A 24,502-nucleotide genomic window follows, 5' to 3' on the forward strand; every position below is an offset into this window, starting at 1 on the left:
GCTCCAAATGTGATCTCACCATTGTCCTATACAACTGAAGCATAACCTCCTTACTTTTGTATTCAATTCCCCTCACAATAAACAATGCTTTTCTAATTATTTGCTGTACCTGCGTACTAGCCTTCTGCGATTCATGCAATAGGATCTCCAGATCACTCTGCATCTCAGAGCTCTGCAATCTCTCACCATTTAGATACTAAGCTTTCTTGTTCTTCCTGCAAAAATGGACAATTTCATATTTTCTCACATCATACTCCATTTGCCAGACCTTTGCCCAATCACAGCCTATCTTTATCCCTTTGTAGCCTCTTTGTGTCCTCTTCACAACTTGCTTTCCTACCTATCTTTGTGTCATCAGCAAATTTAGCCACCATTCCTTTGGTCCTTTCATCCAAGTCATTTATATAAATTGTAAAAAGTTGAGGCCCCAGCACTGATCCCTGTGGCATACCTCTCGTCACATCCTGTCAGCCAGAAAAAAGATCCATTTATGCCTACTCTCTGCTCCCTGTTAGCTAGACAATCTCCTATCCATGCCATTATGTTACCCCCTACACCATGAGTTTTTATCTTCCACAATAACCTTTGATGTGCCACCTAATCGAATGCCTTCTGGAAATCTAAGTACAGTACATCCACTGGCTCCCCTTTATCCACAGCACATGTGAATCTTTCAAAGACCTCCAATAAATTGGTTAAACATGATTTCCCTTTCACACAACCATGTTGGCTGTGTCATTTTGCCTTGAATTTTTCTAAGTGCCCTGCCATAACACCTTTAATAATAGCTCTTAACATTTTCCCTATGTCAGATGTTAAGATAATTGGCCTGTAGCTTTCTGCTTTCTGTGTCCATTTTTGAATAAATGAGTTACATTTGCTATCTTCCAATCTCATGGAGCCTCCCCTGAATCTAGGGGATTTTAGAGAAATTAAAACCAACGCATCAACTATCTCATTAGCCACATCTTTTAGACCCTAGGATGAAGTTCATCAGGACCCAGGGCCTTGTCAACCTACAGCTCCAACAATTTGCGAAGTGCCACTTCCCTAGTGATTGCAATTTACCGGAGTTCCTCCCTCCCTTCCAACTCTTGATTTACAGCCATTTCTGGGATGTTACTTGTGTCCTCCATGGTGAAGACTGATACAAAATACTCGCTCAATTCATCTGCCATCTCCTTAATTTCCATTATTAATTCCCCAGACTCACTTTCTATAGGATCAATGCTCATTTTGTTAACTCTTCTTATTCAAGTATTTATAGAAACTTTTACTAAAAGTTTTTATATTTCTAGCTAGCTTTGTCTCGTACTCTAATTTTTCCCTCCTTATTAATCTTTTTGCCATTCTTTGCTGTTCCTTAAATTCTGTACAATCTTCTGACCTTCCAGCCATCTTTGCACAATTATATGCTTTTCCTTTAAGTTTGATACTGTGCTTAACTTTTTCAGCTAACCATGGATGGTGGGTCCTCCCCTTGGAACTTTTCTTTCTCACTGGAATGTATATATTCTCTGTATTCTGAAATATCCCTTTAAATATCTGCCACTGCATCTCTATTGACCTAGCCCTCAACCTCATTTAGCTCTGCTTTCATGCACTTATCATTGCCCTTTTTTAAGTTTAAAATATTAGTCTTGGACCCACTCTTCTCTCCCTCAAACTGAATGTTAAATTCAATTGTATTGGGCAGAAGTTTTCTGTTGACGAGCGGGGTGTGGGTGCAGGACCCACATACCGATGCGTAAAATGATGTGCGGTGATGTCGGGCTTGCGTCCTGACATCACCGTGCACCATCGTGATATTTCGGTGGGCGGGCGCACAACAATGTTCATTGTGCGGCTGCCATTAATTAACTGGCCACTTAAGGCCCTTGAGGCTCCAACTGACCTGGATTTTAAGGTACCCGTGTGATCTTCGGCTCATTGCACGGTTGCAACGGGCAGACGGGTATCAGAAATTTGCCTGATGCTCAACCACGGGCGGGAGAAGAGGGCTCAGTGGATTTGCAAATCCAGACATTTAAAAGTTACTGCTCAGAAGTTAGTGAAACTTGCCTGTGTGAGGTGGAAAAGTTGCAAATGCATATCAGCTGCTTGGACTGCACCCATTACCTTCAGGTCAGCACTTTTCAGTGAGGATTTGTTTTGGGGCCTGTAGGTTTCAGGAAGCCTCCCTGCGCAGGGGAATGGGAGGTGATCTCTCCACTGGAGGCGCCTCATCTGAGGAGGAATGGAGGGCTAGAAGGGGGAGGAGGCCAGGAGTGTACATTCAGCCTGCAGGAGAGCCACCTTTGGGAGGCCAGGTGCAGGCACAAGGGGCGCAGAGCCAAGGGATAGTCCAAGGTGCAGGGGGCCACAGAAAACACCACTATCCTGCTGCCAGGGTATACAGAAGGCAAAGCACCTACCTCAATATGTCTGAGGTGCAATGCCGAAGGAGACTCAGTCTGTCAAGGGGGACAGTCAACAGTATCTGTCAGATGATTGGTCCAGAGATCTCAGCTAACTCTGTGGGTGGGCACCCCATACCCCTGGCTCTAAAGGTCACAGATGCCCTCAACTTCTATGCCTCTGGCTCCTTCCAGGGCTCGGTAAGTGATCTTTGCAGTCTCTCCCAATCAGCTGTCCACACTTGTGTCAAGCAGGTTACAGATGCTCTGTTCAGGCGGGCATTGATCTTCATCCACTTCCGCTGTGACCAGGCAAGTCAGGCACAGTGAACCAGAGGCTTCATGGCCATTGCTGGCTTCCCCCGTGTCCAGGATGCTATAGACTGTACACATGTGGCCATCAAGGCGCCAGCAGGTGAGCCCGGTGCCTTCGTCAACAGGAAGGGCTTCCACTCCATGAACGTGTAGATAGTGTGTGATCACAGGATACTGATTCTACAAGTCTGTGCAAGGTACTCAGAAGGCTCCCACGACCCCGACGTCCTCAGATTCTCGCAGGTTCCAGGGCTCTTCAGTGCTCTGGCTCGGTTTGATGGATGGCTGCTGGGTGACAAGGGCTATCCCCTCAGAAGGTGGTTCATGACGCCTCTCCGCCATCCAACAACAGAAGCTGAGCTGCGGTACATTAGGAGCCAGAGCACCACAAGGGCTGTCGTGGAGAGAACCATCAATCTTCTCAAAATGTGCTTCAGATGCCTGGACCGCTCAGGGGGCGCACTCCAATAGCCCCCAGATCCTGTCTCGGTGATAGTGGTTGCATGCTGCGCTCTCTACAATCTTGCACTACAAGGGGGGAACGCTGTGGACGAAGAAGGTGTAGACGGAATGGGTGCGGCTGAACACGATGAGTCCAGCAGTGAGTCCGAGGATGAGAACGCACAGGGAAATGATGAGGGGGCACACGCTGACCTGGGCATACTCTAGGGAGGCAGGGACACCCGGGACCACTCTAATCCAAGGAACCTTTAACTAGCACAGCACATATGGATTTCCAACACAAGCCTGGCCTGTTGCCTCCATCCTGGAGACCTTAGCGCAAAATCTGTCTGGATAGGAGCATTGATGATGGGCCCAGTCAATAAATGTCAATGGCAAACAAATCACTCATCAAATCTCAAGAATCCATGCACCTGCCCAAGAAAAGAGGTACCCCCAGCCATTTTAGATGACATAAATTTAATACTGTAACAAAAGTCTCTTGACATAACAGAAATAAAATGGTGTTGCACTTTACACACAATCAGAAGGAACTCATAGGGGGGCCAACAAAAAAACCACCAGTGATGAACACAGGGTGTGCCTAAGGTGCCTTCATTTTATACTTGTGGGTGCTACATCTTTGTGTTGCCCCCTCACTGGCACTGGCATCTGAGACAGCCTGCTCTCTCTGATGTCCTGGTGGCCTCGATGATCTTGGCGGACGTCCTCTAGCCCATCAAGCCTGTGATGGACCCGCCTGGGAGGGAGCTTCCAGCTCCGCAGCTGTCATCTCCCCAGTCGTTGCAGCCTCATTGAGTGCCGTGGTCACTGGCAGAGGGGTGGAGGAGCTGCCGCCCTCACCCAGACCGCCCTGAGAGGCGCCAGCAGAAACGACAGGCAGCTGCTTTGCCGACATGAGGTCCGTTTGGCCCTCCCTGCTCACCGTAGTTAGATGGGCACCGAGGTGGGATACCTGGTGCCCAAACCACCACCCACACGGGCACTGACTACATAAGATCAATGCCCCTATGAGGGACTGCAGGTCCGAGCGCACTCCAGGAACCCCTGATCCTGTCCCTGGAGCTGCCTCTCCATGAGACTCGCCACTCTCTCCATGGAGAAAGCTTGATGCTCACCCAAGAGGCTCAATGCACCGGCTACAGTCTGCGTAGACTCCTCCACCACTGATACTAAGCCAAGCAGAGCCTCATGTATCTCCACCAGATATACCCGCACACCCGGCTGCATCTCATCAGTTGGCTGCATCGCCGACGACTCCAGAGGCTCATCATCAGTGACGGACTGAGCATGTGCCTGGGTCCCTGCAGTCTTCCAACTGCTGGTGCCATGGGCACTCTCTGTCTCTGCCAGCTCCTCCAGTGACTGTGAAATGCCCTCACCACTGTGATCCGGGACACTAGCCGAAGATATGCCCACCGAGGCGCTAGTATCTGTGCTGGTGCCTGCCTGGCAGAGATGGTGCGACGCTGGTGATGTTGAGACTTCATGGCCCTCAGGTGTCAGAGGGGCCCCTGCTACTCCGGATCCCGGCCGTGCCGATGATGCTGAAAGGAAGAGTAAGGAAATTCGATCAGTTGGCCTGCGGGCAATGTCAATGTACCTGCCTGTTCCCCGGATCATTCCACGTGCAATGGGCGAGCCATGTTGGTTACGTCACTCACTGAACAATCAGCACTGCCCTGGATGCTGGGAGACTACTGGTGACGTGAGTGCTGGCCACACATACCTGCCTGTGGAACCACATCCTTTCTGGCTCCGGTGGATCTGGGTGCATGGCGCCTCTCCAAGTCGAGGGCCTCCTGCTCAAAACGGCCACTCAGACATGGGTGGGGCGCCGGAGGGGGAAGGGAGAAGCTTACATGATGGGTGAACTGAACGATGCCAACATGCAACTCGCCCTTCCTGTGCGCAGCAGGTTGTTGAAGCGCTTGCGGTACTGGGTCCATGAGCACCGCACCACGTCGGAGCTCACGACCTCCACAACCTCCTCCCATGCATATTTGGTCAAGTGGGGTGGTCTCTTCCTCCCATCCTCAGGGATGAGCACCTCCCGCTGTGCTGCCACTTCCTCGAGGAGGGCAGCAATGCACTCGTCTGAAAACCTGGGCGCACAGTGACTACCCACCCTACCCTCCTGCATGGCTAGCCTCGATGTGCCTCGGCCCCGACCTCTGGCCATGTACAGCAGCCTTGGAGTGGCTGCAGCTTAGCCTTTAAACAGGTCGCTGTGTCGCCAATCGACCCGGCAGTGATTGCCAATCCGCCTCCGCCCACCCACTCCAGCCGTCCCTGGGATTCGGCAAACACGCTGGGCAGACCTTAATTGGCCCGCCTGTGTAAAATGGTGGTGCGGTCCTGATCGCTGGCAGCGATCGGGTCAGTGACCACCTGCTCCCGCTCCTGCACACCCCACCCGACATGGGGAAAGTTCTCCCCATTATGATCGCTGCTACCTAGGGAGCCTTCACTATGAAGTTATTAACCAATCCTATCTCGTTGCACAATACCAGGTCTGGTATAGCCTGCTCTCTGCTTGTCTGCAGAATGTGCTGTTCTAAGAAATTATCCCAAAAACATTCTATGAATTCCTCATCTAGGCTACCTTTACCCATCTAATTTTTCTAGACTATATGTGGATTAAAATCTCCCATGATTATCACCGTATTGTTCTGACAAGCTCCCATTATCTCTTCCTTTGTACTCTGTCCTACCGTATAATTACAATTAGGGGGCCTGTACACCACTCCCACAAGTGACTTCTTGCCTTTATCATTTCTCATCTCAACCCAAACCGCTTCTACACCCTGGGGCAGAATTTTGCCCTCGTCGGGTAGGGGCAGCCCGCTGTCACAAAGTGACTGCCGCCCCCGATTGGGCACCGACATAGATTTCACGCTGACTGGCCAATTAACAGCCAGCCAGCATGAAACACGCGCTGCTGCACTGCTGGGGTGGGGGTGGGTGGAAGTGTGTGCATGAATGGGGGTGCTCACAGTAAAAGCTCTCTGAGGCACAGAGCTGCCTCAAGAAGCTGAAGATTTTTAGCAATAAAGATAAAGATATTAAAAATAATGAAAACATGTCCCCTCATGCGACTCTGTCACATGAGCAGGGACATGTTAAACATGAGTGTTAAGAGTTTTTACTTTTTTAAAATCATTGGTCGAAACCTCATCCCGCCCGTGGATGAGGTTTCGCCAAAAATGCAACAGCTGCTTGGCCTTTTTGCCAACCGAACGGTTGGGTGGGCAGTGAAAAATTCGACTGAATTAATTGATTAAGGGCCTTAATAAGCCGCTTAATTGTCGGCGGATGTGCTGTCCACTCCCGTGTGTGCACACCCGCTCACCGACCGAAATATCACGTGAGTGCGTGAAGACATCGGGACGCTTGCCCGTCATTTTACGCTCGCTCGCATTGGGCGCACACCCACCCATCGAGAGTAAAATTCTGTCCATGGTTTTCTGAACTTTGGTCATCCCTCTCTAATGTACTAATACCATCATTAATTAACAGAGCCATCCTTCCACCTTTACCCAGTTTCCTGTCCTTTCTAAACGTCATGTACCTTCAATATTCAGGTTCCATTCTATTCATCCTGTAGCCTTGTCTCTATAATGGCTATCAGATCATACTTAGTTATTTCTATTCGTGCTATAACTTCATCTGTGTTTGTTTCAAATGCTATGCGCATGCAGAATCAGAGCCTTTAGTTTTGTCCTTTTGTTAATTTTGCAACATCTAGCCTTATTTATTGATTTACTCTTAGATTTGTCCTCACTGTCCCTTCGTGTCATGGTCAGTTTATCATTTTCTATACTAGTACCTTTCTCTCTTGCCTTGACTGAGATTTTCCAGTCCTGCCATGGCAGGACTTACGTGGGAGATTCAGCAGCCCAGCCAAATGTCCATTGACCTTCGGCGGGATCGGGACAATCCCGGCAGTGGTCGGGGCTGGAAAATCCACCCCTTGTCTCCACTCTATGTTTTACCACATCTTCCCAAATTTGATCCTTTGCCCCCACTATTTAGTTTAAAACCCTCTCCACTTCCCTAGTTAGGCAACTCGCTAGAACACCAGCCCCAGCATGGTTCAGGTGTAGGCTGTCCCAAAGGTACAGACCCACTTTCCCCAGTACTGGTGCTGCAGCCCCATGAACCAGAACCCACTTTTCCCACACCAGTCCTTGAGCCAGGCATTCACTTCTCCAATCTTATTTGCCCTATACCAATTTGCATGTGGCTCAGGTAATAATCCACAGATTATTATCTTTGAGGTTCTATCTACCTGCTTGGGCCCCTGGATGAGATTTAGAATTTATACAGTACTTTCCATTAAATGTTAAATACAAACAATATTAGACTTTAGAAAGAGATTTAAGATTTCCTCAACTCACCAAACTCCAGCACTCCATTTAAGGTTGCACTCCGGTGCAGCAGTACCCTGTACCATTTCCAGTCGAGTCCACATTTGATGCATGTCCTTCCATTACTAATCTCCATTCTGACCCAGTCCATATTTAACACCATCCTCCCTTCACTAATCTCCGTGTTGAACACTCATCCTTCCAGCACCAATCTCCATTTTAATCCACCCTACGGTTTATATCCATGCTCTGATCTGCAATCTCCATTATTTGGGGCCAATAATAGTTGAGATTAAAATTACAAACCACCTACATTTGAAATCTGCAGGCAGGTAGTAAAGTAACAGCCCCAATTTGAAAGATGCAAATTTCATTTTTCTTCATTGAGGTTGAAAGACCCATACCGAAAATTAACTGAACTTCCCTCTCACACATGCTGGACAGAAATGCTGTGTATTTGGTGTTTCTATCGCTAATACTGATCATTGATTAACCAATTGGCCTGGGGCAGGAGGACACATTGAGAAGCTAAATTAATTTCAGTATGCAACAGGAATAAGGGAGCTTTTGAGAACTGGAAGGGCTGCAGGGCTTTGTGAATAATACCAATATAGTCTCCAAGGAGACTGAAATGCTTTGAGCAGGGCAGTCTCTGAGGTATTGTGATGAGATGATGTCCATGTATGATTAAACACTGTAGCAGGACATTGTGTTCTGCATGGAGCTTCATTTAAGCTTTGATGTGTCATGGTTGCTCATGAACCTTTTATGGTCTGTTTACAAAGCACCCTTTTTGCATCACAGAATAATGAGAGACTTTGTGTTGCTTCGCAGGAGATCACGGTCGATACGGGAACCCAGGCTGTCCTACACCCCTTCGATCCCTCTGAGAAGCATTCATTTCGGGTCTGTGCGCAGACTGCAGGTGGCCGGGGCCCATGGAGTGCACCTGTGCTTCTGTTAGCCCAGGGACAAGGTGAATGAGGCTTCTCTCGTACAATTGGATGAACCTGCAAACTAATATATAAATCACACTACAGCTTCTGAGGAAGCCTCATGAGATGGGGGAAATCTTAAACAGTTTTTTTGCATCGGTATTTACTCAGGAAACTGGCATAGTGTATAAGGAAGGAAGTAGCATCATGGAACATATAGAGATTAAAGAAGTGGAGGTGCTTGGTGCCTTACAGCGAATAAAGGTAGATAAATCCCCCGGGCCTGACATGATATTCCCTCGGGACCTTGAGGGAAACTAGTGTAGAAATTTCAGGGGCCCTGGCAGAAATATTTAAAATGTCCTTAGCCACGGGTGAGGTGTCGGAGGATTGGAGGGTAGCTCATGTTGTTCCGTTGTTTAAAAAATGTTCCAAAAATAAACCAGGTAATTACAGGCCAGTGAGCCTGAAGTCAGTAGTAGGTAAGTTATTGGAAGGTGTTCTGAGAGATCAGATATACAATTATTTGGACAGCCAAGGGCTGATTAAGGATAGTCAGCATGGCTTTGTGCGTGGTAGGTCGTGTTGAACGAAACTTGTAGAGTTTTTCGAGGTTACCAAGAAAGTAGATGAAGGAAAGGCTGTGGATGTTGTCTACATGGACTTTAGTAAGGTCTTTGACAAGGTCCCACATGGGAGGTTAGTTCAGAAGGTTCAGACACTTGGTATCCATGGAGAGGTTGTAAACTGGATTCGAAATTGGCTCTGTGGGAGAAGACAGAGAGTGGTAGCAGATGATTGCTTCTCAGACTGGAGGTCTGTGACTAGAGGTGTGCCTCAGGGATCTGTGCTGGGACCATTGTTGTTTGTTGTCTATAGCAATGATTTGGATGATAATGTGGTAAATTGGATCAGCAAGTTTGCTGATGACATTAAGATTGGCGGCGTTGTGGACAGCGAGGAAGGCTTTCAAAGCTTGCAGAGAGATCTGGACCAACTGGAAAAATGGGCCAGAAAATGGCAGATGGAATTTAATGCAGAAAAGTGTGAGGTGTTGCATTTTGGAAGGACAAACCAAAGTAAGATATACACAGTAAATGGTAGGGCACTGAGGAGTGCGGAGGAACAAAGGGATCTGGGAGTTCAGATACATAATTCCCTGAAAGTGGCGTCACAGGTAGACAGGGTTGTAAAAAAAGCTTTTGGCATACTGGCCTTCATAAATCAAAGTATTGAGTATAGGAGTTGGGATGTTATGGTGAGGTTGTATAAGACATTGGTGAGGCCAACTTTGGAGTATTGTGTGCAGTTCTGGTCACCTAACTACAGGAAGGATATCAGTAAGATTGAAAGATTGCAGAGAAGATTTACTAGGATGTTGCCAGGTCTTAAGGAGTTGAGTTACAGGGAAAGATTAAGCAGGTTAGGACTTTGTTCCTTGGAGCGTAGAAGGATGAGGGGAGATTTGATAGAAGTTTACAAAATTATGAGGGGTATGGACAGAGTAAACGCGAATAGGTTCTTTCCACTTAGATTAGGAGAGATAAACACGAGAGGACATGGCTTTAGGGTGAAAAGGGAAAGGTTTAGAGAGAAAATTAGGGGGAACTTCTTCACTCAGAGAGTGGTGAGAGTGTGGAACGAGCTACCATCTGACGTGGTAAATGCGGGCTCACTCTTAAGTTTTGAGAATAAATTGGATAGATACATGGATTGGAGAGGTCTGGAGGGTTATAGACTGGGTGCAGGTCAATGGGATTAGCGGAATAATATTTCGGCACAGACTAGAAGGGCCGAATGGCCTGTTTTCCCTGCTGTAGTGTTCTATGGTTCTATGATTTAAGTTGCTCACATAGACTGGTTAGGACTTGTCGCCAGGGAATTAATGTTCAGTTTCTCACCCCCTCCCCACTCATCGTAGAGCACAGAAGGTGGCCTTTCTGCTCATGGTGCATGTACAGGCTCTTTGGAAGAGATATCCAAATAGTTGAATTCCCCTATCTTTCCTAAAAGTCCTGCAAATCACTCCTCTTCAAAAAAAACAAGAACTGCGTGAAATACTCAGCAGGTTAAGCAGCATCCGTGGAGAGAAACAGAGTTAATGTTTCAGGGTGATAACCTTTCATCAGAACAAATCTGATGAGTCATTGACTGGAAATGTTAACTTTGTTTCTCGTGGCACATGCTCCCTGACCTGCTGAGTATTTCCAACATTTTCTGTCTTTATTTCAGACTTCCAGCATCTGCGATATTTTGCTTTTGTATTTATATTCTTTTTCGAAAGTTACTTATTGAATCTTATTTCCCCTAAGCTTTCAGGCAGTGCAGTCCAGATGACAGCAACTCGCTGCATACAACTAATTCTCCTCATCTCCCTCTGGCTCTTGTACCAATTATTTTAAATCTGTGTTCTCTGGTTACCAACCCTCCTGCTGGTGGAACCAGTTTATCCAGTCATCCCACTTTACTGAAGTTCCTCAGCCTTGCTTCCATTCCAATGAATCTCCTCTGCACTCTTTCTAAGGTCCTGCCATCCTTACTAAAACATGGTGCCCAGATTAAGCACAGTGCCACAGTTGCGGCCTAACCATTGATTAATTAACGTTTAGTATAACTCCTCGCTTTTGAACTTGAAAATTCCTCCCTCCTCTTCTGAAGGAAATATGAGGTTGCAGTTCCGTGTAAAACTATGGGCAGCATTTTGCCCCCATCAGGGGGGCTGTGAGGGAGTGGGTGGATTCCCAATGGGGGAGGGCACGCTGCCATTTTACATGGGTGAGCCACCCAGCGTGACATCTGCCCGGAAGCGCTATGCACTCCCTGTGCGGGCAGGGGGGTTGGGGGGGGGTGGGTGGGGGGGGGGTGGAATTCCTGAGCTGGTCTCTTTCACGCATACACGCTGAAGGACTCGCACATCTCACTGAGGCAAAGTGCTGCCTCAGGGAGATCGGTTGAACTTATAAAAATTTATTGAGGGTATGAAAAAATTTTCCTGACACGTCCCCTCATGTGACACTGTCATATGAGCTGGGACATGTCCATTACTTTTACTTAAAAATTTTCCGAACATTTTAAATCCCTCATGAAACCTCATCCTGCCCGTGGATGAGGTTTCATGCTTTTTTGGAAGGCCGCCTGGGCTCTTCGCCTTCCCGTGTTGGACGGGCAACCCTGACAACCACGTCAATTAGCTAATTCACAGGCCTCAATAGGCCTTTGACAGTTTGGCGGGCAAGCAGCCGATTTGGCTGCGCGCCCACTGAACTGAAAATCTAAATGACGCATGGTGACGTCAGGAAGCACGCCCAACGTCACCCTGCATCATTTTACGTGTCGGTGTGCGGGTCCCACCCCCGCACGCCGACTGGGAAATTCTGCCCTACGGTATGTTAAATAAGTGACCACACAGTGTGAACACAGCCGAGTATTATAGACTAGTGGATCATGGGGTGTATCACTTCTGCCAAACTGGTCTTAACTTTATGTCCAGGCACACAGAGACTTTTCAGCAAGGGGCTGGGTGCAGAGGGGGTTAGGAGCAGACCCTGGCTGATTGATTTACTGCTCCCAAGTCTAGGGTAAGCCTAGAGCTATTGAAATACTATAGGCTTTACTTTGAGTGAATCAGCACAGATTGGAAATCAAATGTGGGTCCTTCCAAATCTGTAGGTTTCAGTACACTTATTGACTGGACCAAATCACTTAGCTATCATCATGTTTAATGCTGTTTGCTGTGGAATAATCAGAAATATTTTAATCTGAATACTTGTTTGCAGTTAGGCGTGTTAATTACTGTAAAACACCAGGTTATAATACCCTTAATTGTGAGCTGAGGGGATGGTTTATATCTACAATAATGGTTATATCTATTATATCTACAATAATGGACAGGTCAGATGGGCAGAAAAGTGGCAAATGGAATTTAACCCAGAGAAGTGTAAGGTGATGCATTTGGGGAGGTCAAACACAGCAGAGGATTACACAGTAAATGGGAGGATACTGAGAGGTGTAGAGGAAGTGAGGGACCTAGGAGTGAATGTCCACAGATGCCTGAAGGTAGCAGGACAGATTGATAAGGTGGTTAAGAAGTCATATGGAATCCTTTCATTTATTAACTGTAGCACAGAATATAAGTCCAGGGAGGTTATGCTGGAATGATATAAAACATTAGTTTGGCCACAACTTGAGTACTTCGTCCAGTTCTGGTCACCTCATTACAGAGAGGATGTAATTGCATGAGAGAGGGTACAGAGGAGATTTACAAGGATGTTCCAGGACTGGAAAATTGCAGCTATGAGGAAAGATTGGATAGACTGGCGTTGTTCTCCTTGGAACAGAGGAGGCTGAGGGGAGATTTGATTGAGATGTGTAAAATGTAAGAGTCCTGGATAGAATGGATGTGAAGAGCCTATTTACTTTAACAGAGAGGTCAGTGACTAGGGGACATTGATTTAAAGTGAATGATAGAAAGATTAGAGGGGAGATGAGGAAAACGTTTTCATCCAGGGGGTTGTGAGGATCAGGAACTCACTGCCTGAAAGGGAAGTAGAGACAGAAACCCTCAGCTCATTTTAAAGGTGTCTGGATATGCACCTCAAGTGCCGTAACCTACAGGGCAATGCTGGAAAGTGGGACTAGGCTGGGTGGCTTGATATTCGACGGGTGCAGACACGATGGGCCAAGTGGCCTCTTTCTGTGCTGTATACTTTCTATGGTTCTAAGCTTCTCACGGACACATGGGAGTGAGTTAGAAGTTGGAATCTAATCTAGCCCAACTAATAGTATGAAACTCTCCTCTTCTGCTATCTATGAAGATTCTGTCATTGGGAAAATGTTAGAGTCTATTATAAAGGATGTAATAGCAGAGCAATTAGAAATACATAATCTAATCAAGCAGAGTTAGCATGGCTTCATGATGGGGAAATCATACCTGATAAGTTTATTGGAATTCTTTGAGGAGGTAACAAGCAGGATAGATAAAAGAGAACCAGTAGATGTAATATATTTGGATTTCCAAAAGGCGTTTGATAAGATACCACACATAAAGCTACTTAATAAGATAAAAACCCATTGTGTTAGGGGTTGTATATTAACATGGATAGATGACTGGCTAACTAATAGAAGACAGAGTGTTGGGGTACGGGGAGGGCATTTTCAGGTTGGCAACCTGTAACAAGTGGAGTGCCACAGGGATCAGTGCTGGGGCCACAATTAATTTACAGTATTTATTAATGACTTGGATGAGAGAAATGAACGTACTGTCACCAAGTTTGTGGATAACACAAAGATAAATGGGAAGGCAAGTGGTGAGGATGACACAAAGAGTCTACAGAGGGATATAGACAGGTTAAGTGAGTGGGCAAAATTGTGGCAGATGGAATATAATGTGGGAAAATGTGAGGTTATGCACTTTGGAAGAGCTGAATATTACTTAAATGGAGAAAGACTGCAGAAAGCTGCAGCACAGAGGGATTTGGGGGTCCTTGTGCATGAATCCCAAAAAGCTAGCATACAAGTTGAGCAGGTAATAGGTAAGGCAAATGGAACATTGGCCTTTATTTCAAAGGGAATGGAGTATAAAAATAGGGAAGCCTTGCTAAAACTATACAAGGCACTAGTTAAACCACATCTAGAATGCTGTGAACAATTTTGGTCCCCTTATCTAAGGAAAGATATACCGACATTGGAGGCAGTCCAGAGAAGGTTCACTAGGTTGATCTTGGGTATGGAGGGATTTTATTATGAGGAGAGGTTGAGTAGGTTGGGCCTTTACTCATTGGAGTTTAGAAGAATGAGAGGCGACCTTATTGAAACATCGAAGATGCTTAGGGGGCTTGACAGGGTAGAAGCTGAGAGGTTGTTTCCCCTTGTGGGAGTATAGGACCAGAAGGCATAATCTCAGAGTGAGGGATCGCCCATTTAGGACAGAGATGAGGAAGAATTTCTTCTATCAGGGGGTTGTTAATCTGTGGAATTCTTTACCACAGGGCTGTAGAGGTTGGGTCATTAAGTATATTCAAGGCTGAGATTGACTGATTTTTAATCAGTAAGGGAATCCAGGGTTATGGAGAAAGACAGGAAAGTGGAGTTAAAGATTATCAGATCAGCCATGATCTCATTGAATGGAGGAGCAGACTCGATGGTCCAAATGGACTACTTCTGCTCCTACATCTTATGGTCCTAATTTATATGAAATAAATCTGGGTTCATCTCAGTCCAGTTCCTTGTAGACACAGATCGACAGAGGGAAACTGTCCATTTGGCACTAACTTCCAATCTTGCTGACACCAGCCGCTGGAGAGTTATTCTGAAGAATGGAGATGCAGCCTTCCTGCAGGAGTGCCTTGTCCTTTGAGGCTGAATTATTTTGTTGGTCTAAAGGCAAGGGAGCTTTGCCATATGGAAATATTCAACATCAACGCTATGTGGATTTTATCAAAAGGGTGCTGTTCCATTCCTAGCTCTGACTTTAGGTTGGTGAGTGCAAAATGCCTTAATTCTTGTTACGAGAAATAGGAAACAATGTCTTTCGAATGTCTTTTGGGGAGGGCATGATGTTGTTGAGGTGTGAGATGAATATATATCAGACACTCAGCATGAACCTTTCCTTTACTTTGTAGCGGATGGAGCAGGAGCAGCTTTTCATGGGGGTTGGAATAGACATTTCTCAGCTTCTTGCACTTCAGTCAGAATGTTTGCCCAGCATGTGGTTTGAAGTCACTCATTGGTCACCTGAAATAGAACCAGGAGTGAGTTTGAGGCATTATCCAATTGTACTTTTGCACATAGCGTGATGATTTAATGATGCTTATTACCACATACCCTTTAACCTACTATTTACCATGAATTTCACAGGCCACCTGCCTTTCCCTTTCTTTCATTGCTCTCCATTTCCTAGCCTCTCCCTTTATGTGTATTTCTCTATCATTTCCCTTTAACCTTCCTGTTCTCTGTGTGTGTTTCTCCATCTCCCTTTGTGCGTATCTTTCTCATTCTTTCCTTTCTGTCTGCATTTCTCTTTATCTCAGGTTTGTGTGTCTTTGACTCCTCTCTCCTTTTTGAGTACAGCTCTTGTTGTAATATGGGTTCTTAGATGCCTCAATGATGAGATCTTGAGACTTGTATAGTTAAACATTAGTTAATCCCTTTATTGTTAATCTTTAACTATTTACGGACTCCAGGTTACTGTCATGCACGATGCTGTTACTTTCATTCAGTCTGCTTCCAGAGTGTTCTCTCTAGATTGTTCTCTGCGTCTATTACCACGTGACTCTATACATCATACAGTGGATAGTGCTATTCTCCAGTTGCACATTAACTCTTGCTCTGCTGAGCACCGTTACATTGTGTGCAGGCACATACAACATCATACAACAATCCTCTCCTTTCTGTGTGTTTTTCTTTCTTTCTCCTAATGTAAACGTGCCTTTTTCTCTCTCTCCCTTACTGTGTATTCTTTTTGGCTCTTTCTCTCAAACCGCCTGTGTTGCTCAACTGCACTCTCAGCACCACCTCCAATGTCCTCGGCCCATTAAAACCGTACCTCTCTCTAACCCTGGCCATTTCTCCTGGTATGGCCCACACCTTGGCTCTCTTAAGTTCAAGGGAATCAGACTTCAACAGATATGGCAGACAATTCGTTTTGCTGTTCATCGCCAGATCTGGCTAGACCACATAAAGCATTTCTGGGTCCTGAAGTCATCTGCTAAAATTGCTCACCAATCCAGGATCGTCCTGGAATGCAAAGATAATCCCCAGCTTCTTTTTTTTACTACAGATCATTTTCTAACCCTTCCATCTACTAACCAAATCGGCCAAACTTCCTTTAATCCTCCCTCCCAGCCTATTCCTGAATGTGCATCTTTCCCTATCTAGATTTTCTCCTATTTTCCCTCACTCATGGCCACTCTGAGCTCATCTTGTCCATTTGACCCACCTTCTGCTCCCTCAACCCTATTCACACTAAACTGCTGACCATCCAACCTCCCCTCCTGGTCCCTATGTTAGCTGGTATTATGAATGATTGTCCTTCCTCAGGTTCTGTGCCTCTGCTCTCATCACCCCTCTCCTCAAAAAACTTACCCCTGACTGTCTCTGTCCTTGCAGCCGACCACCCCATCCCCAACCTCCCTTTCCTCTCCATATTCATTGCTGCTGCCTCTCAAATCCATGACCATCTCTACAGGAACTCCATGTTTGGATCCCTCCAATTAGGTGATAGTACTGAAACGGCTCTTACCAAATTCACAAAGGAAATCCCATGTGACCGTGACAAAGGTTAACTTTTCCTACTTGACCTTCTCAACCAGTCTGCAGCCTTTGACATGAATGGCCTACTGCTGCTTCTGCGTTCTATGTTCCCATGTTCTTATCATTGACCACATCATCCTCCTCCAACACCGTTCCACTGTTGTCCAGTATGGTTGGATTACACTTGTTTAATTTCATTCTTATGCATCCAGTCGTAGCCAGAGAATCACTTGCAATTGTTTCTCTTCCTGCTCCTGCACCGTTACCCCTGGTGTCCCCAAGGACCTCTCCTGTCATCTACGTGCTCCTCCTTCCATCTACGTGCCCCCCCACTACTTGGTGATGTAATTTGAAAAAGGAGCTTCTGTTTCCACAGGTACAGTGAGGATACTCCGCTCTACCTCACCACCACCTCTCAGCACCTCCACAGTTTCCGAGTTGTCAGACTGTTAATCTGACATTCAGTACTCGGTGGGCAGAAAATTCCTCCGATTAAATGATGGGAAGTCTGAAGCCATTGTCTTTGGTCCATTTTACAAACTCCATTCCCTCGCTACCAACTCCATCCCTCTCCCTGGCAACTTTCTGCAGCTGAACCAGACTGTTTACAACTTTGGTGTCAAATTTGACCCCAAGATGAGCTTCTGACCACATATTCACACAATTACTCAGATCGTCTATTTCCACCTCTGTAACATTGCCTGACTCTGCCCTGCCTCAGCTCATTTGCTGCTATTCCAATCTACTCCTGGCCATCCCCCCATCCTTCACCCTCATACACTTGAGGTCTGTCCGCAAGCATGACCCAGACCTCCCTGTCGCTTGCCATTTCAACACACCACCCTGCTCTCATGCCCACATGTCTGTCCTTGGCCTGCTGCAATGTTCCAGCGAAGCTCAACACAAACTGGAGGAACAGCACCTCATCTTCCGACTAGGCACTTTACAGCCTTCCGACTGAATATTGAGTTCAACAACTTCAGATCATGAACTTTCTCCTCCATCCCCACCCCCTTTCCGATCCCCTTTTTTACTAATAATTTATATATTTTTTTAATATATTTTTCTTTTCCCACCTATTTCTATTATTATTTTTAAATTTATTTCCATCCATTGTCTTTTCTCCACCATTTAGCCTATTTCGATCCCTTCCCCCTACCCCACCCCTACTAGGGGTATCTGTCACTTGATCATCCTGCTTTCTACCCTTAATGTCACCACTAGCACATCCTTTAGCTAATATCACCACCGTCAACACCCCTTTGACCTTTTGTCTATGACATCTTTGGCAATCTCTCCTTTTCCTCCACCTATCACTGGCCTTCTATCCAGCTCCACCTGTCTCACCCCCCCTTAAACAGCTTATATTTCACCTCAATTATAATTTTCCTTAGTTCTGATGATGAGTCATATGGACTCGAAACATTAACTCTGTCTTCCTCTCTGCAGATGCTGTCAGACCTGCTAAGTTTTTCCAGCTATTTCTGTTTTTGCCTCATACCCTTGAGCTCCTTCAAAACTCTGCAGCCTGTGTCTTAACTTGAATCAAATCTCCTTCAACCAGCACCCCTGAGCTCGCTGACCTACATTGGCTCCTGGTTAAGCAATTCCTTGATTTTAAAACTCTCAGCTTTATTTACTAATCTCTCCATGGCTTCGCCTCTCTGTATCTGTTATCTCCTCCAGTCCTACAACCCTCTGAGATATCTACACCGCTCTAATTCTGGCCTCTTCAGCATTGCCAGTTGTAATCACTCCACCATTGGAGGCAGCGCCATCAGATGCCTAGCTCCTAAGGATCTGGAATTCCCTCTCTAAACCTCTCCACCTTTCTTTTATTCTTTAAAACCTGAAAACCCACCTCTTTGAGCAAGCTTTTGGTCATCTACCCTAATATCTCGTTATGTGGCTTGGTGTCAAATTTTGTTTGATAACACTCCTATGAATCATCAATAACGTTTTACTACATTGAATGCTATATAAATACAATTTATTGTTCTGTGTGTATTTCTCACTCCCTTCTGTGTGTTTGTATAGATTGCTAAGTTGCCAATTTTCAGTCCCTTTGACTGTCTATTAGCTCCTCTTAAATTTAGTCTCTATTGTTTAGTTGTGCTCTCTGGACCAACAACCTGTTTACCTTTTCTTACATATGAGAGTAATTTTCGACTTTACCACTTGACTAGTCTCCCAGCCCTTATCAATCCCATTCGATTGTGGTTCCTTTGACATAAATGGGATGAAAATTGGCTGTGTCCTCCAACAAATGAGCAGCCTCCCAGACGGTGAAGAGGCAAATGATTCCCTCAGACTCTCTGTATCTCTCAGTCACTCTGTCACTGTCATGAGAGTCTGAGTACTTTGTACAAATTCTTAAGATCATAAGAAGATGGAGCAGGAGTAGGTAATCCGGCCCATTGAGCCTGCTCTGCCATGCAATAAGATCATGGCTGATCTGATTGTGGGCTTAACTCTACTTTCCTGCCTGTCTCCCATAACTCCCTTGTCGATCAAAAATCTGTCCAATGTATAATTTTTCCTCTCTCTTTATCCCTAGCTGGGAGGTTGGTTATAACCCCCTGACCTTGTCCATCACGAATATCTTCATTGTGGAAATGTGTGTCACATGGTCCTACTCCAAATTCTTTGTGATTCGTGCTGTATTTTAATAATACTGGAAGCCAGGCAATCCTCTGAGTTCTTGTTATCAGGTGGCTGGCCATTTTAATGGTGAATTCACAGCCTGTATGTGCTGCTTCTCCTATTCCACCCTCCTCAAACAGTATATATTCACCACATTTCTACTTCTCTTTAGCTCTGAATAAGAGTCATACGGACTTGAAACGTTAACTCTGTATTCCTCTCCACAGATGCTGTCAGACCTGCTGAGTTTTTCCAGCAATTTTTATTTTTGTTTCAGATTTCCAACATCCGCGGTATTTTATTTTGCTTTGATCTGTCTGTGCTGCTGTTGGGTTATGTGGCTGATCTCTGTCCGTGTTTAAAAATCATGTCACTTTGTATGCCATTAATCCCACATGTGCCCAAGTCACCAGATCACCCTTTGTTGCATGAAAACTGCCTTTTGGCCTATCAATACTGAATGAACCGTGTGTATCCCTCTTCTTGACTGCTACACAATCACTTTAAAACTTTAGGATTAGTCACCTTAGTTATAGTTGTTGTTTGAACTTTTCCTTATGGCTTCTGCTGTCCTGAGGAATTTTCAACAAGTGTCACCAGTGGGAGCCCTGCCATTCGGCTGACTTGGGCTTTTTAAACTAGGAACCACTGCTGGATGGAATCGACTGCAATAGTGAATCTACCAGCTGAGGGAATCTACAACAAGAGGGAATCCATTTGTTGAGGGGACCTATCACAACAGACATTACACTGCTAGAGAGAATCCACTACAAGAAGGAATCTTGTAGGTGGGATCTACTAAAATAGAGAATATACTAATAGAGATAATCTACTGCTGGCTGGAATCTACTGCGAGAGGGGATGTACTGCAAGAGGGAATCTTACAGAGGGAATATCTTGCAACATAGGACCTAGTGCTAGAGTGAATCTGGTGCAAGATGAATCTTCCAAGGGAATTGGATTATTATCTGAAAAGGAAGAATGTGTAGGGCTACTCTTGCAGAAGGCAGGGGAGGTGGTGGCATAAGGTGAATTGTCCCTTCAGAGAGCCAACACAGACATGATGGGCTGAATGGTCTTCTTCAGGGCTGCAACCATTCTGTTATTCTGTGAGCTAGAGGGAATCTACTGGTAGAGGGAATCTACTGCCAGAGGGAATCTAGTGCAATAGCAAATCTACATCTAGATGGAAATATAGTGAATCTACTGGTAAGAATCATCAACTGTTAGAAGGAATCTACTGCAAGAGGGAACCTAGTGCACTGGAGATTCTCCTGCTATGGGTAATCTGCTACAAGGGAGAATCTACTTCCAGTCGGAAACTAGTGTAAGAGGTAATCTACTACTAGAAGGAATCTAGTGGAAGGGGGATCTACTGCAAAGAAATCTACAGCTAAAGTGAATCTAGTGCAAGAGGGAATCTTCTGTTAAAGGGGATTTATTGTTAGGATATAATGCAAGAGGGAATCTACTGCTAGTGGAAAATTACTACTAAAGGGAAATGAACACAAGAAGGAATCTACTGCAAGAAGGAATTTATTGCTAGATTCCTGTAATCTCTGTAATCTCCTCCTGTCCTAGAACACTCTGAGATATCCGTGTTCCTCTAATTCTGGCATCTTGAGCATCCAATTGCTCCACCATTGGTGGCCGTGCTTTCAGATGCCTGGGTCAAGCTCTGTAATTCCCTCCCTAAACCTCTCCACCTCACTAACCTCCTTTGAAATACTCCTTAAAACCTACCATGCTTTTGGTCATTTGGCCTAAAACTCCTTATGTGTTGGTGTGTCATGTTTTATTTTTTAATGTTTTATATCATTAAAGGCGCTATACAAAGAAAAGTTGTAGTTGTTATTGATGGAAATCTAAAAAACAAATTGAGGGGATATACTGGTAGAGATTTCCATTGTTGAGGATACTGGGCTTCCTCCTGAGCCTGGTACTGAACAGCTGACCCTGAGTCCTACACCCTACTGCTAGAGAAATTAGTGTCCTGACATATAGCCCCTTGCTGCCCTTAGCGTTAATCTTCTGTTGCACAGCAAGAGTTGTGCCCACTTTCCTGCTAGGACCTGGCTAATGAGAAATATTATGTTAATGGCTGAAGATTAATTTAACCAACAGTGACATCCTCAACCTTATGCTCATCATCATTACTACTGCTGTTATTAATTTCTGTTTTAGTGATTTAGATTTGATGTATTTTCTGTTACATACTTAACTATTCTTTTCTCTTTCTGACTTTCACATGGACACATTTCCTGTTTAAACCTGTCCACTACTGCCAGCCTGTATTGCCACCAAGGTCGAGAATCCTTTAGCCGTAAACCGAGCAGATCCAAAACCCGCATTTTTTTTAACCTCATCGATCTTTAGTGCGATGAAGTCTAGCTGTTTGTCTGCACTGTTTATTTTGTGATTTTTGTGGTGAACATGTCAAAAAGTAATTTATTACAGGTACCCTGTGTTTATTATTCAGTGATACATCTTACTTTTCCAACCATTGTATTTACTTTAGACTATAGGTAGCCTAGGCTTAGGCTTTTGTAATGTAAGTTTCCATGTGGTATCCGAAAACTGAAAGTATCTGAAATCTGAAATGCAGTCGGCCCCGAGGGTTTCAGATAAAGGATGCTCAACCTGTAGAGGTTGGGCACCTCACCACATGAGGGAGTACTGGCACTGACACCTTGCGCCACCAAGCAAAACACCTGTCACTCTGCAACGAAGGCCTCAATTTTATGACTGGTTGTTTTTTTTCTGTTGCGAGGTTGGCTGTGAGGGGCTGACAAAGGACTCTGATCTTAGAATTTAACCTATAATTCATGGCATATTTCTCTTAGGGTTGGAGGAAACAGAACGAAAGACCTCATGGGCACCTGTGATAATTGGAATTCTTTGTGCAGTCTTAACTCTAATCAGCGTGCTGCTTGTTATGTACCACATCCGGAGAAAGGAAATGCAATTTGGGTGAGTTTATTACTCAATGCCATCACTCTGCCATTGGCAACTATGCTTTCAACTGCCTCAGTCCTAAACTCTGGAATTTCCTCCCTAAATCACTCTGCCTTTGCCTCTCTCTCCTGCTTTAATATACTTCTTTAAACACCTACATCTTGCCTCTAAGGCACAAGGTTCCATGTTCAAGTCACTAGAGTGGATTTCCATTCCAGACTCTTGAGCACCAAAATCAAAGCTGACACTCCAGTGCACTACTGAGGGAGTGCTGCACTGTCGGAGGTGCCGTCTTTCAGATGAGATGTTAAATCGAAGCCCCGTCTGCTGGCTCGAGTGGACATAAAAGATCCCATGGCACTATTTCAAAGAAGAGCACAGAGGTTTCCTCCAGTGTCCTGGCCAATATTTGTCACTCAAACAGCATCACAAAAAACAGATTATCTGGTCATTATCACATTGCTGTTTGTGGGAGCTTTCTGTGTACAAATTGGCTGCCGCATTCCCAACATTACAACAGTGAACACACTTCAAAAGTACTTCATTTATTGTAAAGCACTTTGACACATCTGCTGGTTGCTAAAAGTGCTATATAATTGCAAGTCTTTCTTTTTGTACTTCTTTGCCCAATGGTACGTAGCTTTTTTTTAATTCATTCATGGGATGTGGCCATCACTGGCTAGGTCAGCATTTATTGCTTATCCCTAATCGCCCTTGTTCAGAGGGCATTTAAGAGTCAACCATGTGGCTGTGAGTCTGCAGTCACATTTAGGCCATACCAGGTAAGGACAGGAGATTTCCTTCCCTAAAGGGCATTAGTGATCAGATGGGCTTTTACAACAATTGGCAATGGTGGTCATCATCAAACTTTTAATTCCAGATTTTTATTGGATTCAGATTTCACCATGTGCTGTGGTGGGATTTGAACTCAGGTCCCCAGAGCATTAACCTGGCTCTCTAGAATAATAGCCCAGTGACAATACCACTATGCCATTGTCTCCCCTTATATCTCTTTATGTGGCTTGGTGTCATGATTTGTTCGATAGTTGCTCCTTTGAAACACCATTGGACCTCTTACTATGTGGATGCTATATAAGTGCAAGTTATTGTTGTTGATTTAAGTCAAAGGATTGATGTGTCTCCCCGACTACAAGTCCTCTCCCCCACACAGTAATATGGCCAGACCAATGACACTACCTGGCTTGATGCAGGCTAGGTCACATGACAAAATATGTTGTTGGTTCACTTTCCATGGGTTAAAACTGTCAACGAGGATGTGACAGTCAGTGAAAGCTAACTAATCTGATTGTGCAACCTGACAAATGACTGGACGTTACATTTAAGTATTTGAATTAATTAATTAAAATGATGTTCATTTTTGCTTTCTCCACTCCTGATCTTTGGAAGAGTCCAGACTGTGTACCGATACAACGTTAGAGGACGAGACAGAGAGACATTAATCTGTGTACAGCTGTCCCCCTAGGTGTGAAGACAGAGGCATTGGTCAATGTATAAATAGCTTCTTGAGGGAAGGAATGAAAAATAAAAGTACCTCATCTTTGTAACATGCAGAATATTGTTGTGATTTGGAGGTGTGTACTTTGCCAGTGGAAACATTGTATTACAAAGCCAGCGGCTGATTTCTCTGATCACTCTCTCCACAGAGAAGCCTTTGGCCCTATTTCCGATGGAGTGGGCCAGATGGTCCAATACAGGGCAGGAAGAGTCTACAACCGTAGAGGAGCAGAGCGCATCGAGGCTACATGTATGTGAAGCTATTGGCTATTTGATTATTCACATGCATACATTGAGTTGTCTTTGTTTGTAGCTAGTTTTGGCAACGAAGCATCAAATCTAGTACTCCAGTCCAAAGGTAGATAATCCCAAGCCTTGTGAGTCTGAACAAACATCATTGTAATCCATTGAGAACATAGGAACAGAGCAACAGCGTTTGGCCATTCAGCCCCTCTAGCTTGATGTCTCATTCTATATTGCTGAAACTCTTATTCAAGCCTTTGATACCTCCACACTTGACTATTCCAACATAGTTCTAGCTGGTCTTCCACATTATAAGCTTGAGGCCAAGCAAAATTTTTCTACCTGTGTCTTAACTGGCGGCAGATCCCATTCCCCAATCACCATGGTACTTGCTAACCTACATTGTCTCCCAGTCAAG

The 24,502-nt window shown here is 45.1% G+C and overlaps 1 protein-coding gene across 2 annotated transcripts in view; it reads left to right on the plus strand.

Moving 5' to 3' along the window:
- Positions 1 to 24,502, plus strand: part of tyro3 (TYRO3 protein tyrosine kinase) — a 101,459-nt gene that overhangs the window by 54,681 nt on the left and 22,276 nt on the right. For both annotated transcript variants that reach the window (XM_041213812.1, XM_041213813.1), the window contains exons 9-11: positions 8,378 to 8,519; positions 22,215 to 22,341; positions 23,991 to 24,091. In XM_041213812.1, the coding sequence (XP_041069746.1) occupies positions 8,378 to 8,519; positions 22,215 to 22,341; positions 23,991 to 24,091 (370 nt within the window). The remainder of the gene's footprint in view (positions 1 to 8,377; positions 8,520 to 22,214; positions 22,342 to 23,990; positions 24,092 to 24,502) is intronic.

The sequence above is a fragment of the Carcharodon carcharias genome, chromosome 20 (genome assembly GCF_017639515.1).
Source record: "Carcharodon carcharias isolate sCarCar2 chromosome 20, sCarCar2.pri, whole genome shotgun sequence".
Taxonomy (NCBI): Eukaryota; Metazoa; Chordata; class Chondrichthyes; order Lamniformes; family Lamnidae; genus Carcharodon; species Carcharodon carcharias.